Source organism: Myotis davidii, unplaced genomic scaffold, assembly GCF_000327345.1.
Source record: "Myotis davidii unplaced genomic scaffold, ASM32734v1 scaffold889, whole genome shotgun sequence".
Taxonomy (NCBI): domain Eukaryota; kingdom Metazoa; phylum Chordata; class Mammalia; order Chiroptera; family Vespertilionidae; genus Myotis; species Myotis davidii.
This window is the reverse complement of record NW_006299519.1, coordinates 47496-62100: the sequence shown is the minus strand read 5'-3', so window position 1 is coordinate 62100 and position 14605 is coordinate 47496. Positions and strand designations below refer to the sequence as shown.

The window sequence follows — 14605 nt, the reverse complement described above, 5'->3', positions numbered from 1 at the left end:
GTTTATTTGTGTGACACTTATTCATTTGTGCAGTTATTCAGTGTCTGGTAAGTTAATGTTCAAGAAAAATGTTAATTTTTATTAAAATGTTCTATTATTTTATGTTAATGAGCACTCATTTATTTCAGCCCTTTGTATTCAACATGTCTCTATAGAAATAAACCCACGTTTCTATGAAAATTGAAGCTTTTGGGGGTTTTTTGCAGCCACATACACATAAACCTTGTTTATTTGGCTCATGTTAGTCTTTGTGTTTGACATGCTTGGCCTAGAGAGACTTCCTAGGGGATATGATCAATACAAATCATTCAGCTGTATGATCCTTTATGATATGAGGCACTGTCATATCATGCACATTAACTTTAGGATCATCTAAAAATTGAGAATCAAGTCCTCATCTTTAAGCAATATGTTCTTCCAGAATTCCCTGGGTCCTCTGTGATACTAACAGTTGTTTAGATGGAAAAAAAAAAATGAGAGAGTTTTAAATCAAGGCTTAGCCGGATTCCAGCTCCCATGGGTGGTGGGCATGGGAACAGATCCTTCCTGTTGCTCTTGGGCAATAAAGATATAAACAGACACTGCACTTTTCATTACCTCCTCCCCATGTCTCACCATCACACATAATGCTGCCTCTTCTCAGGTCTTTTCATCGTAGGTTCATGTAAGCAATTTACCTTCAAATTGTTAAAATGGGTAATTGTGCTCAGGAAGAATCATTTCCTCAGGACCCCCAAGAATTATTCTGGCTTGAAATGGTTAGAGAAATAGAAAGTGCTTAGGCCATAGAACATCTCTTAGGAAAAGGCCAAATACTGATGTCCAGAGTGATTTGGGGTAAGTAGGCATGAGAGCAGTATTTGGCTAGGAGGGTGGCAGGGGAGGAATGGGTTATCTTGAGCATCTTGAGCCCTTTTCCTTATCTGAAAGTAAGAGACTACAGGCCAAAATGGGTGCACAGTTCTAGATTCCTAGTTTTATTATATGTTTGTTCAATAAAGGAAATAGCATAAAATGAATAAGCCATATACCCAACTTTTAAGAAACTCAGAGTTCTGTGACCCAGGATGCAGGAACCTTTTTAATTTCCAGGATGATGGAATGTTGCTGAGTGTCCAGGGCTTATGCTTCTTGACCTCTTTTGTACCTAGTACAGGATCATACAAAAGTAGGTGCTTAAGGCATGCTTTTGTTTGTTAGATGTGCTAGTTTTTGAGGGGTTGGGGTGCTTTGCTCCATTTAGGCATAATGTGTTGTTTGGAGCTAATCCTAGGAAGAATCTGTAAACGCACGGACGTTGCCCTCTAGTGACCACCGGGGCTCTTGGGAGCTGAATGGACATGGTGCCTAGAGAGGCCGGCTGGCATCTGCAGAGCACCGCCTGCCGCCGCCTGCTGGCTAGAAGGTCATGGGCATCTGTGTGAGATGGAAATGTTTAGACTACAGATCCTACAAAAAAGATACAAAACATTAAAAAGACACAAAAGACAAAGGAAAGTTGAAAAGAAACATATCAAAACATCACATGTAAGACATGGATGATTTGCTTCTTTTGTTTTTAGAATTTTCTGTCTACATTTTTACAATGAGCTGTTAGCACCTTTTTTTTGAACTACAAGATATTTTTAATAAATATTATTTTTGTTTAAATTAACTCCATATTATGCTTCGGTTGTTTTAAACTAAAAAAACAACAACACAAAAAAACAGAAAAACAAACAAAAAACCAAACAAACAAAAACTCACTAAAGTCCTAGCCAACATGCTCAGTGGATAAAGCATCAGCCTGCAGACTAAAGGGTCCCAGGTTTGATTCCAATCAGGAGCACATGTCCGGTTGCAGGTTCAATCCCAAGTAGGGGGTGTGCAGGAGGCAGCTGATCAGTGATTCCCTCATCATGTTGATGTTTCTACCTTTCTCTCTTCCTCTCCTTTTCTCTCTGAAATAAATAAAAATATATTTTAAAAAAACACACTAAAATACTGACATATACTAGTAAATGTAGTAAGTCTGAGCATAGTTTCCTTATATTATGTCAGTTGTCTACCATTTCTATGCATTTCTTCTGATTTTTTTCAATTATAGTTTGCATTCAATATTATTTTGTATTAGTTTCAGGTGTATGCATAGTGGTTAGACAATCATACACTTTACAAAATGTTCTCCCTGATATTTCAGTATTCACCTGACATCATACATAGTTATTACCACATTATTTACTATATTCCCTATGCTATACTTTATATCCCCATGACTATTTTGTAACTACCCATCTGTACTTCTCAATCCCTTCATCTTTTTCACCCAGCCTCCCAACTCCCTTCTCTTTGGCAACCATAAGTCTGTTCTCTGTATCTGTGAGTCTGTTTCTGTTTTGTTTGTTTATATTGTTCTTTAGATTTCACATAGCAGTTTTATACTAAATTTTTCAACTGGAAAAAAAAAGTCAAAGTAATTAACTGCCTTCCTTGTGGATGCCTTTGCTGACTCAAAGCAAACTTTTTTAGTTGCTTCTTAAGATACCCTCAGAGTTGCATGGTGACAAAATTACAAACTATTCCTTCCTTCTTTTCTCTCTCTCTCTCTCTCTCTCGCTCGCTCGCTCTCTCTCAATTTTATTCTGGTACGATATACATAACATAAAATTTATCATTTTAATCATTTTTAAGTTTATAGTTCAGTGGCATTTAAGTACATTCATATTGTTGCACAGTAATCACCCAACATCCATCTCAAAATACTTTTCATCTTCCCAATCTGAACAATAACTTCTCTTTCTTTCTTTCTTTCTTTCTTTCTTTCTTTCTTTCTTTCACCAATTTTTGGAAGTGACAATTAATAGATCACTATTTATAAGGAGGCATTTAATTTGAAGGGATTCAATTTGAAGGGGTATCTGATTTGAGCCTTATTCTTCTAATTATCAACTGTGTGACTTTGGGCAAATCACCCTACAAGCCTTAGTTTTCTGCTCTGTAAAATGGGAATAAGGGTATTTACATTTAATATATCATAATGCTGTTGTAATTTTTGTAATGATGAAATGAAATAATGTGTTACATTCTTTTTTGCATTTTGAAAATCATTTTAATTTCTTAGAATGTAATGGCATTAACCACTTTTCCCACTTATTTATTTTTTTATTGTTTAAAGTATTACATATGTTTCCTTTTCCCCCGATTGCCACCCCCCAGGCCACTCCCACTCCCGAGGGCAAGTCCCCACTGCCCCAGTGTCTGTGTCCATTGGTTATGCTAATATGCATGCATATAAGTCCTTTGGTTGAGCTCTAACTGCCCTCCTCCCACCTGCTCTCTGAGGTTGGGTGGTCTGTTCAGTGCTACCTTGTCTCTGGATCCTTTTTTGTTCATCAGTTTATGTTGATCATTATATATCCCACATATGAGTGAGATCATGTGATATTTATCTTTCTCTGACTGGCTTATTTTGCTTAGCATTCCAGAGTGGTTGCACCAGTCTGCATTCCCCCAGCAGTGCACGAGAATTCTTTTTTCTCCACATTCTCGCCAGCACTTGTCATTTGTTGATTTGTTGATGATAGCCAGTCTGACAGGTGTGAGATGGTACCTGATTGTTGTTGTGATCTGCATCTCTCAGATGATTAGTGACTTTTAGCATGTTTTCCTATGTCTCTTGGCTTTCTGAATGTCCCTCTTTCAAAAGAGTCTATTTAGGTCCTTTTCCCATTTTTTTATTGGATTGTTTATCTTCCTTTTGTTAAGTTGTATGAGTTCCCTGTAAATTTTGGAGATTAAGCTCTTATCTGAAATAGCATTGGTAAATATGTTCTCCCATGCAGTGGGCTTTCTTTGTGTGTTACATTCTTTATGAAATGTTAGAATTCCTGGTCAAAGAGTGGGTACACCATTAGCATAATTGTTATTTATGTTCATAAGGGAATTGAAAGGCTACTGTTGAAATCTTGACCACTTGACATTCTAGTGGACAGTCATTCCTTTTCAAGAAAAGCAATGATAACCTTTTATTTAAATAGTGTTTCCTAGATTTTCAAAAACTTTTGAAACACCTCATTTAGCTTGTCTTCATAGCAAGCAAGGTTAATATCATTAGTTCTGATTCACAGATGAAGAAAATTAAGGCATTAAAGTCTTGTGGTTTAACTTTGGACAACAGGAGCCAGGCCACCTCTGTTCAAACCCTAGCTCTGCCACTTGGTAGCTGTGTGACCTTGGGAAAGCTATGCAACCTCTTTGTGCCTATTTCTTCATCTGTAAGAACAGGATGACAACAGTAGTACCTACTTCATAGTATTGTTCTAAAGGATTAAGAAAAGTATTTCTTGAAAAGTGTTGAGAGAGCTGTACTAGGCACTTATTTAAGTGCTATATAAGTTTTTGTTAAATATAAAATAAAAAGAAATCAAGACAGCATGCTTACGCAAAAATAGCTAATTATGGAAATAGGAGCAGAATGCATGGCTCCCGGTCTCCATTCAGTCAGTGATACCTCCCCAACACTGTCAGGATGAACCTCCTGGGCTAGAGGACCCAATAAACTACAAAGTTGAGTCATGATTTCACCATGTATTAAGCCTCTCACAAAAGGTTATTTAAATACAGTGCTGTTACGTTTTTATAATTACACACAGTGATTCATATGCCATAATGGCATTTTTGAGCTTTAATGATTCTTATTTTTTTAAAAAAAAAAATGCATTTCATTGAGATAATTCAGAAATTCTATTTTTATCCCCGATCATTTGAAATACATTTAAAAAATAAAATTATCTCTGATATTTCATTTTCTATAGATATGTTTGGTTAACTAACTGAACTGGGAGAAGAATTTACATAGTTGGTGCTGTTGGTGGTCTGTTCATATCCCTTGCACATCAGGGATCACTAATGGACCTGGGCTTCCTATGTTTTTCTTACCTGAGTTCATACCTGGCCAAGGGAAGTTTGGGGCCAAAGCAATGGGAGTTGATAGGTAAACAGCCCGGCCTCCTCACCCCCTGATGGCACAGTTCTGGAATGTGCTTACCACAGTCTCTCAGAGAGGTGCCCAACAGGCCTGTGTTCAAGTTGCGCAGATTAGTAACCCTTATTGCCTTCTATTTTCTTGCTGTGCTTTCTGGGATTCCCTCCCCCAAAACACTACTTGCACCCAAATCTTGTCTCAGGGTCTGTTTGGGGTTGAATGACAATTTATAAAGACAGTTTATGACTCAGAGGCTATTATACCTTCCACCCCAAAGCATGAGTGATTTTTCCCCATTCTGTGTATCTTTTATGCTATGCAATAGAGTAAATGCAGGCCATGTCTAACTACAATTTGGAAATGAGATTTGTAAACCTTCTTCAAACTTTTTGGCTCATAAGTTGCTATAAAAGTCCAGCAAGTTATAAATATATGTTCTTCCCTTCATAACATTTTTGAGGAATGGCCTAGGAACAACTTGTGCCAGGTTGTTTGCACATCTACTGAAATTTAACTGGGTGACTGCTCTCCTTTGTCATTTTAAATATACCCACTGGCAACTGTAATATTTCACCCTGATTAGATCCTTCCTGATGGCTCTTGGGCCCAAGGTTCAATAGCTGCCATCTTCTGCCAAAGCACCATCAGATGTACAACCATTGCTTGCATCTCTCTTCCCATTTTATACCTCAGCTTCTATACCCCTCATATCCCAGGACCAGTACCTGCATTTCTGATACCTTCCCCATGTCAATGGCTCTTTTCTTAGCCTCAGTACAGCCTCTGGTTTCTAGCCCTTGCAAGAAGCCATTTTTCACTTTGGCTCTAAGGTCTCACTCATGGCCTCATTAGGCCCTGAGGCCTCTGAGTATATGAAAGAATCCAGACCTCACTCTAGGCCTGAGGCCACATTTGAACTTCAGTGTGCATATATGGGGATGAAAGAGACAGGAGATTTAGTATAACATACTCCAGGAAGAACAGGAATTCTGTGTTTGCCTAGAAACACACTACTTTCACCATGGCCAATGCAGGTGAAAAACAAGCATCCTGATTATTTATTTGGTTTTCTTTCTTAATCCCAATATCAGTAAAGGGGAGCACAATTTGCCACCCCAAAATGTATCTCTTTGGCACATTGTAATTAGAGGTAGGACTTTACATACAGGAAGGTGATCACATTGACTTTGATCCATACTAAAGAGCAAATGACTGATATGCACTCACCTTCCCAAAGCAGGGTTGCTCTCACAGAGAAAATGGGTGCCTACAGGGAGAGAACACAATGGAAGGGAAATTGCAATTTACAAGAAGGTGAATTTTATTCTCATGCTTTTTCTAAAAAGCATGTGTGTGTGTGTTTCTTTTGTTTTGCTCAACTATGGAAAATAAGGAGCAAACACTCTGACCTTTTACTCCTAAGTATTTATTTCAGTATGTATTTCCTAAGAACAAGGACACTCTTCTACATAATCCCAATGCCATTATCATACCTAATGAAATTAACAATAATTCCTTAATGCCATCTAATAGGCAACTATAATCAAATTTCCCCCATTGTCCCAGAAAATGTCTTTTATAGCTTTTTTAAAAAATCTAGGATCAAATCAAAGCACATGCATTGCATTTGGTTGCTATATCTCTCTTTTTTCCCCAGTAACATTGGATAAGTTTAAGGTATACAACATAATGATTTGATATAAGTATATATTGGCAAAAGGATTGCTTGTTGTATTTTTTAAATCTTTTTAAGATAAATCAATAGCTCCCTCGAATTCTTCTAAAATAATGATGTTGACTGGCCTGGCCTGGTGGCTCAATTGGTGGGAGCATCGTCCTGTAGCCTAGGTTGTGGGTTCCATCCCTGGTCAGGATGCCTATGGGAGGCAACCAATTGATGTTTCTCTCTCTCTTTCTCTCTCTCTCTCTCTCTCTCGCTCTCTCTCTCTCTCTCTCTCTCCTCTAAAACTCAATGAAAACATATCCTCAGGTGATGTTTAAATTTTTTTTAAATGATATTGACTTGCTTTAATGAATACAAGTGAGTTATTTTGTAGAATGTGCCAGGATTGGATTTGTCTGTTTCCTCATTAGTTAAATTAAAGTTTAAAAAAATTGGGGACAACAAGTGTCCATCAGTAGATGAGTGGATAAAAAAGATGTGGTACATTTACACAATGGAATACTACTCTACCATAAAAAAAAGAAAATTTTACCCTTTGTGACAACATGGATAGACCTAGAGAACATTATGCTAAGTGAAATAAGCCAGCCAGAGAAAGATAAGTACCATGTGATTTCACTCATATGTGGAATTTAATGAACAAACTGAACTACCAAACAAAATAGAGACAGACTCATAGAGAGCAGGCAGACATCTCTGTTGCAGGGCAGGGAAAGTGGGGTGTTGGGGTGTCTGGAGTGTGATGGCGGGAGGGACAGGAAAGGGGGGAGGTAGAAGCGGGCACAGAGCAGATAAATGGTGATAGAAAAATAAATTAAATTTAAAAATAAATAAAATAAAAATTTTAAAGTTGTGAGCAAGAATACTGTATAGGCAATGTTATGTTCTTCCTATTGCATTGCATCAGGAGGTACAAGATCTTAGATTGTCCCACTATTGATGATGCTCAATTTGATCAGGGCCATTTTATGAATTTCATGGGTCATTGGCACTTTACCTTTATGCGAACCTTTCTTCATAAAATATTAAGAATTATATTTTATAATTGTATTGGCATAGGGATTAATATAATTCATTTTTTCCTTATTTTTCAAAATATATTTTTATTTATTTCAGAGAGGAAAGGAGAGGGAGAGAAAGGTAGAAACATCAATGATAAGAGAGAATCATTGATTAATTGTCTCCTGCACACCCCCTTCTGGGGATTGAGCCCGCAACTTGAAGATGTGCCCTTGACCGGAATTGAACCTGGGACCCTTTAGTCTGCAGGCTGATGCTCTATCCATTGAGCAAAACCAGCTAGTGCTCTTCTGGTTTTAGAAGAAATTAAAACATTTTCCTCAGCTCCTAAAGATGTCATGGGCCCCAGACTTTAAGCTTACTCTGGCTAATGGAGAAGTTCACCCTGGGTTTGACCATTTGATTAAAAGAGATGACCTCCAGACTTCCCCATCATAAAGGTACATTTTCCCTTTTGCAATTAGATAGTAATCTACAGGGAGACTCTTTGAGATTATGTGAATATTGTGTTCCCTAAAATCTCTCCCTTGCTGGTTTCATGATTTTTGCCTGAATCAGTTATTAATTATACTGAAGGTCCAGGGATAAAAATATTGAGGTGCAAAGAGTATGTGATTTGTTCAAGACCATAAAGCTAGTTGGTAGCATCACCATTAAGAATCAGATCTGTGTGGTCCCAAGTTCATATTAGAGCCCATAGGAAACTGGAGTATTTTAAAAAGGAGTAACACAATAAACAACATTGGAGTTATTTGATCTGGAGTGAAGAACAGAAAAGGATGACTGTAATATGTTACATGTTTAAAGATAATGATTTCATGGGTACCCAGGATCATCAAGTTCTCCATTTGGAGAGTAATGGCACAAAGGGAGATAAGATTACATTGCTCCAGCCCGGCCAACATGGCTCAGTAGCTGTGTCGACCTATGAACTAGGAGGTTGCTCTTCAATTCCCAGTCAGGGCACATGCCTGGGTTGTGGGCTCAATCCCTAATGTGGGGCATATAGGAGGCAGCAGATCAGTGATTTTCTCTCATCATTGATATTTCTATCTCTCTCTCTCCCTCTCCCTTCCTCTCCAAAACCAATAAAAATATATTTTTTTAAAAAGATTCCATTGCTCTGGATTATAGTCATTTTATAAGCCAGCTAATAATTGCTTCACATTTCTTCAGAACACATTATTGGTGTTATCCTCAGGAGAAAATAAAGCCAATGTTTAATAGTTTCATCAATTGTTATATTATTATTAGGTATTAAAATTCTAATTTAAAGGTTGACAATTTGTCATTTACCCTAGAGATTCATTTAGTTCATTTGGTTTTCTCTTCACCTCAGTCTTCTCTAGGTAGTGTGCATTAGAATTGTAATGGACATTTAAAAAGGATTCTTGTTCTACAATTCCTACGGACTTCAGAAGGTGATTATGGACAAATAAGGGCTGAAATACTGGATCCTTAAAAATAGACAAACTGCCCATATTTGAATAAAAGACAAACCTTTCTGTGGACAAAGGTTTCCTTCCAACTGTGGGTGTGGGAGCCAGCTACTGCTACTTGCCAAGAATAGCTTTCACACATTAATCTTGTTGCAAAGAACATTTTTGACCTTTTCAATGTTTGCATTTAAAAAATGAAGCACAGATGTTTTCAAAAGTGGGAAACAATTGTCATGAGCCCCAAATTATCACAGGAGTGAATTTGTCACTCTATGGAAGAATAATGCTTACTAAATATGTAAAAGTGGATCTGTTCTCTATCATTTGTGAGGAGTTGAAATAAGAGATGCATCTGCAAGTCACATATTATTGATCAATCAGTAAGTATTTGCTGAACATCTACTTTGAAATAAGTGGTATGCAGGACAAGGGACCTGGAGTATTTTTAGAATTATAGACAGAAGAGAAGAGGAGAAGATATAAGTTTCTGACTTCAAGAAAGTTATGAGAAAGTCAAGTAAAAAAGTCAAGTAGATCCATGGAAATCTAGAAAACAATTCAAGATAGTGCATAGTAAGCATAAAATGAGAAGAGTCAATAATCCTGTCATAAAATTAAACAGGTTAGGAGAAAGAACAGGAATGATTGAGGTGCAGATTGGCTGGCAAAATCTTTATCAAGTTGATACTTATAAGCTGGAATTTGGAAGGGTAGAATTCAGATGAATGGAAACTCTGGGATTGGGCATGAAGAAAAGAGGGATACAGGAAAGGAATGGAGAATTTAGAAACAGGACATAGACTGGTTAAAAGAAATTAAACCAGGGCCCACTTAAGCTTTCAAACTATACTCATGCTCTTCTTAGACAGTTCCTACCCAGTGACTGAACCAGATAGTAACTGATGTCACACTCTTTTTGGGTGGCCAAAAGCGTGTGACCTCAGCTAAGCAAGGTGGTGATACAAAGAGCCTGGCGATTCTATCCAAGATAGGACTCCTTCGTTGGACAATCTTTGCCCCTGAGCTTCCCACTGAACTGGTGTTGGGTAACCAACAGTTTCAATTTACTGGGACTCAGAGATTTTCCAGGATGTAGGACTTTCAGTGCTAAAACTGGGAGATTTTCAGGAAAGCTAAGATGGTTAGTCACCTTGACTGGTGTAGACCTTGTCAGGTCTGTATCAGAGTCTGACAGCTCCCTCTGCCCAATCCTGTTTCCTTCCCTTTTTCCTTTCACAGGTATTACTCCCCAATAAACTCTTTGTCCTCCTGACTTCATCCTAGTGTCTGCTTCAAAGACACTTGATCTAAGACAGGGACACATGTGGCACAGGAACCAGGAAGGACTAAATACTACAAGAGAAGATGAGGCTGAAAGTAGGAGGGCTGGGGAAAGATTACTTTGATAATTATAGGGATGCTCCTGTGTGTAATGTTTTCAGCAGACTATTCATTCTATATACTTTGAAAAAGAATACTGCATTTGAATACTCAAAATGAAGGCTTTGTTAAAAAAAAAAAAAGTGAACCTTCTTGTCCCTGTGTCCTTTAAACATGCTTTGTTATTAATTCTTATAATTTAAGAAGAAAAATGAAAGAAACTTTATCTTTCCTTAGAATTAATCTTAAAATCAAGAGAGAATGTGGGCAGAACATTACTGCTGGAGAAAGGGGAAGGCATCTTTCAGGGCCTGGACTAGAATAAGGTGAGTGAGGTACTTGGGGTGCAACATTAAAGTAGCCACTCACTGTCAGGGTTGTGTACCAAGTGGGCACTTGCATGAACCTGAGAGTAAGCACCTCCTTAGATATTGCACCCAAGCGCCTCATTTGCCTCACCCAAGTCCTGGCCCTAGTATCCATAATAATATTGTGCAACTTACACAGAACATTTCCTCTTTCCTGCCCCAGGTATAAAGCCATCGTCCGGCCAATGGATATCCAGGCCTCTCATGCCCTGATGAAGATCTGCCTCAAAGCCGCATTGATCTGGATCATCTCCATGCTTCTGGCCATTCCAGAAGCTGTGTTTTCTGATCTACATCCTTTCTATGAGGAAAGCACCAATCAGACCTTCATCAGCTGTGCCCCATACCCACACTCTAATGAGCTACATCCCAAAATCCACTCCATGGCTTCCTTTCTGATCTTCTACATCATCCCACTGTCGATTATTTCTGTCTACTACTACTTCATTGCCAAAAATCTGATCCAGAGTGCTTACAATTTGCCTGTGGAAGGGAATATACATGTCAAGAAGCAGGTAGGTGCTTAGGATTGATTAATTTCCTACTTGGAGGTTTGATCCCTTGCATTTCTTTTGGACTCCACTGACAAATACAGTATTGTCATGGTCATGTCACCTGATTCTGCCATTAGAGAAGATGGGTGCTCAAGTTCCCAGATGGTAAATGGAAACTCCTAGCCACAGAAGCCCCAGGAATTCCGGTGCCCTTTATAATCTTGTTGTCTTATTAAAGACCTAAGCTAGGGAAGTGTTGAAAACCAGCAGGATTTGGAGTATGGGTTTCTTTTTGAGAAATATCTGAAAAAGTGTTGTTTTATCATTTAAAAGAATAAAATATTGAGGCTCACAGGAATGTGACTTATTTAAATTCCAATCACATTGTTTGGATAGGAAGAAGATTTCTATGTGGGGGAAAAGCAGAAGGGGCAGGAAAATGAGGCTTATTGAATAAAAAGAAGTAGTTTGATTAAGACAGGCTCACACTGATTTAGGTTCAAATCCAGGTTTTATGACTTATCTGAGCCTCAATTCCTTTATGCATGGCATAGGGTAATAACCTCTATATTGTAAGGCTGTTGGAGGATTGCAAAAGAGAGCATATGTATACCTTAGACTGCCCAGAATTCAGGATGCCCTCTATATATGTTAGACTCCCTTGCCCATCCATGTAAACCCCTATAATTTCATCCTTGAGGTAAGAATTGTAGAAACCAGGGGCTCTCACTTTCTCCTCTTTGTCAGTTCTTGCCTCCCACTCCAAATGTAGATTATGTATTAATGATGGAGAAATGTAAAGATGCCCCATTCATTTCAATGTATAGCTGACTCAGTTGGAGGCTTCACCCTTTATAGTTTCTTTCTGGGGGAGGGGGAGGCCTTAATTGTAAGAGGAGGGTGAGTTCTTTGTGAAACTGTCTCCCTACTTGAAAGACCTCTCAATAGTGAATGTATATTGTATCCCAAATTCTTTAATGAGAAAGATGCTTCCCCTTGCAATAGCAGAGGGAGTAGGGAGCCAAAGGAGATGCTCAGCCCATTTTACTTAAGACCCTTTCTGTATAGTATAGTCCAGAAATGAAATAATAATAATAATAATAATATAGCTAATTATCTTGGTTTGGCCATTGAGGAAGAACAAAGCTAATTGCTTCTTTGAGCATCAGAGGAATTAGAGGGTTTTAACTGTGGAGAAAGACATGAAGTCATATGACTGATAAACTGTACCAGTTCCCTCCTGAGAAGAAGCAGAGCATTTACTAGAATTTCAGTATGCAATCCATTCAAGCATACAATCAACTTTGGTTAAAAATCTGTTCTTAGTGGCACGGTCTAACTGTATTCTACTTCATGGATTTCTGCTTCCTGGCATTTCCATTTCTGTGTTTCTGACTTTCTTCTTTTTCTGTCTGTTTCTGTTGCTTTTCTATCATTTATCTGATTCTCTCTTGTCTCCTTTCTCCTTCTGTCTTTTTTTCTCTCTGAATCTTTTTCTGAAATCCTCCCACACTGTGCCTTGGTCCCTCTGTTGTGTCTGTGTGTGACTCTCTCCTCAGATTGAATCCCGGAAGCGCCTTGCCAAGACAGTGCTAGTGTTTGTGGGCCTCTTTGCCTTCTGCTGGCTCCCCAACCATGTCATCTACCTGTACCGCTCCTACCACTACTCCAAGGTGGACACCTCCATGCTTCACTTTGTCACCAGTATCTGCGCCCGCCTCCTGGCCTTCACCAACTCCTGTGTCAACCCTTTTGCCCTCTACCTGCTGAGCAAGAGTTTTAGGAAGCAGTTCAACACCCAGCTCCTCTGTTGCCAGCCTGGCCTATTAACCCGGTCTCACAGCACCGGCAGAAGTACCACCTGCATGACCTCCCTCAAGAGTACCAACCCCTCTGCAGCCACCTTCAGTCTTATCAATGGAAACATCTGTCATGAGGGGTATGTCTAGACTGACCATTGACCCTGCCCGGCTGGGGCCCCTTGGTTTTGCTCTATGGCTGGTAAAGAACCCTCACATCTGTTTGTTATCTCTGTACCCTCTAAAGACCATTTGTAAGGCTGAGGAGTGATACAGGCAGGTTGGGGAGAGGCCTAAATGGATCTCTGTTATGTTTGAAAGGCCCATCAAGGCGTACCTTTTCCATTTTAATTTGTGAATACTTCTTCTGATGTAGAGCAAACTACCTTTTTTAAGAAAAGATACCAAATAGAAAATTATTATTTTAAACATCAAACCCTGATATACAGGTGTGGCCAATTAAGTCATAGAAACTATATGAAGAACCAAATTTATATAGCAGAGAAATTATACATTGAATGTCCACTCCGTGGAAGACTTCACTTTGTCATTTCTTTAAGCAGGAGCTAGTACTTTAAAACTATGATTTGAGTCATATGTCAGGAATATTTATAATCACAAAGCAAGAAAAAAAATTTTGAGACGAATATGAAAAGTTGGCCCTATGAAAGAGTTCCATATATGAAGGACAGTCCCCAAATTGATAACACTAGATACCGGTTCGAGACAAATCTAAGTGTTGGACATCACTGAGGATATAGGAGAAATACCTAAGGCAAAAACACAACCAAACACATAGACACATATGTAAAGATCCATGTGTGACTGTGGAGTAATATCTCACATTCCGAATTCTAAGTTGAATGAAGTTCTTTTTGTGGTTGCCCAATTATAATCAGTTCCACTATAGAAGAGAAATCCTTTTGGGGTGGGAGGAATTGATCATGCTATCAATTCACCAAACATTATAAGTGCATAAACTATAGTGTTTATTTTTTGGTATATAGGATTTTCAGTCAAATGTACTTACCTAGATTATATCGAAGCGGTAGCTTCATAGGAGAAAAAAGGATCATATCTGAGTGAAAGTAGAAACATGTTTACATTTAACAAGTGATTCACCTGTAGTCTGCAGGAAGAAATTAATACAAGTTCAGTAATATTTATTTCTACCTGAATATGTACAACAAAGTTACAGAGGACTTCTCTTTAAGAACTGATTAAAAACAGCTACATTAGATATATTGTTTCTACTTAAGAGTATTCACAAAACAGCCCATGTGCATAAAAATAGTGGCTTTAAGTATTTTTCTTTTTCTAAGTGAGTAAAATGATTTGACCATCTTACTCTAGAAACCCGAATCAAGTTTTTTTTTTTTTTTGCTGTTTTTTTCGTTTTGTTTTGTTTTGTTGTTTTTATTCAAGGACAGGCCATTTTGACAGATTGCAAACATGCTA

The 14605-nt window shown here is 38.3% G+C and overlaps 1 protein-coding gene across 1 annotated transcript in view; it reads left to right on the top strand.

Annotated features, from left to right (window-relative positions):
- GRPR (gastrin releasing peptide receptor) overlaps positions 1–14352 on the top strand; it is a 32884-nt gene extending 18532 nt beyond the window's left edge. The window contains exons 2-3 of the mRNA XM_006775203.2: positions 11018–11369; positions 12908–14352. Of these exons, the coding sequence (XP_006775266.1) occupies positions 11018–11369; positions 12908–13297 (742 nt within the window). The 3' untranslated portion in view covers positions 13298–14352. The remainder of the gene's footprint in view (positions 1–11017; positions 11370–12907) is intronic.
- Positions 14353–14605: the final 253 nt, after the last annotated feature.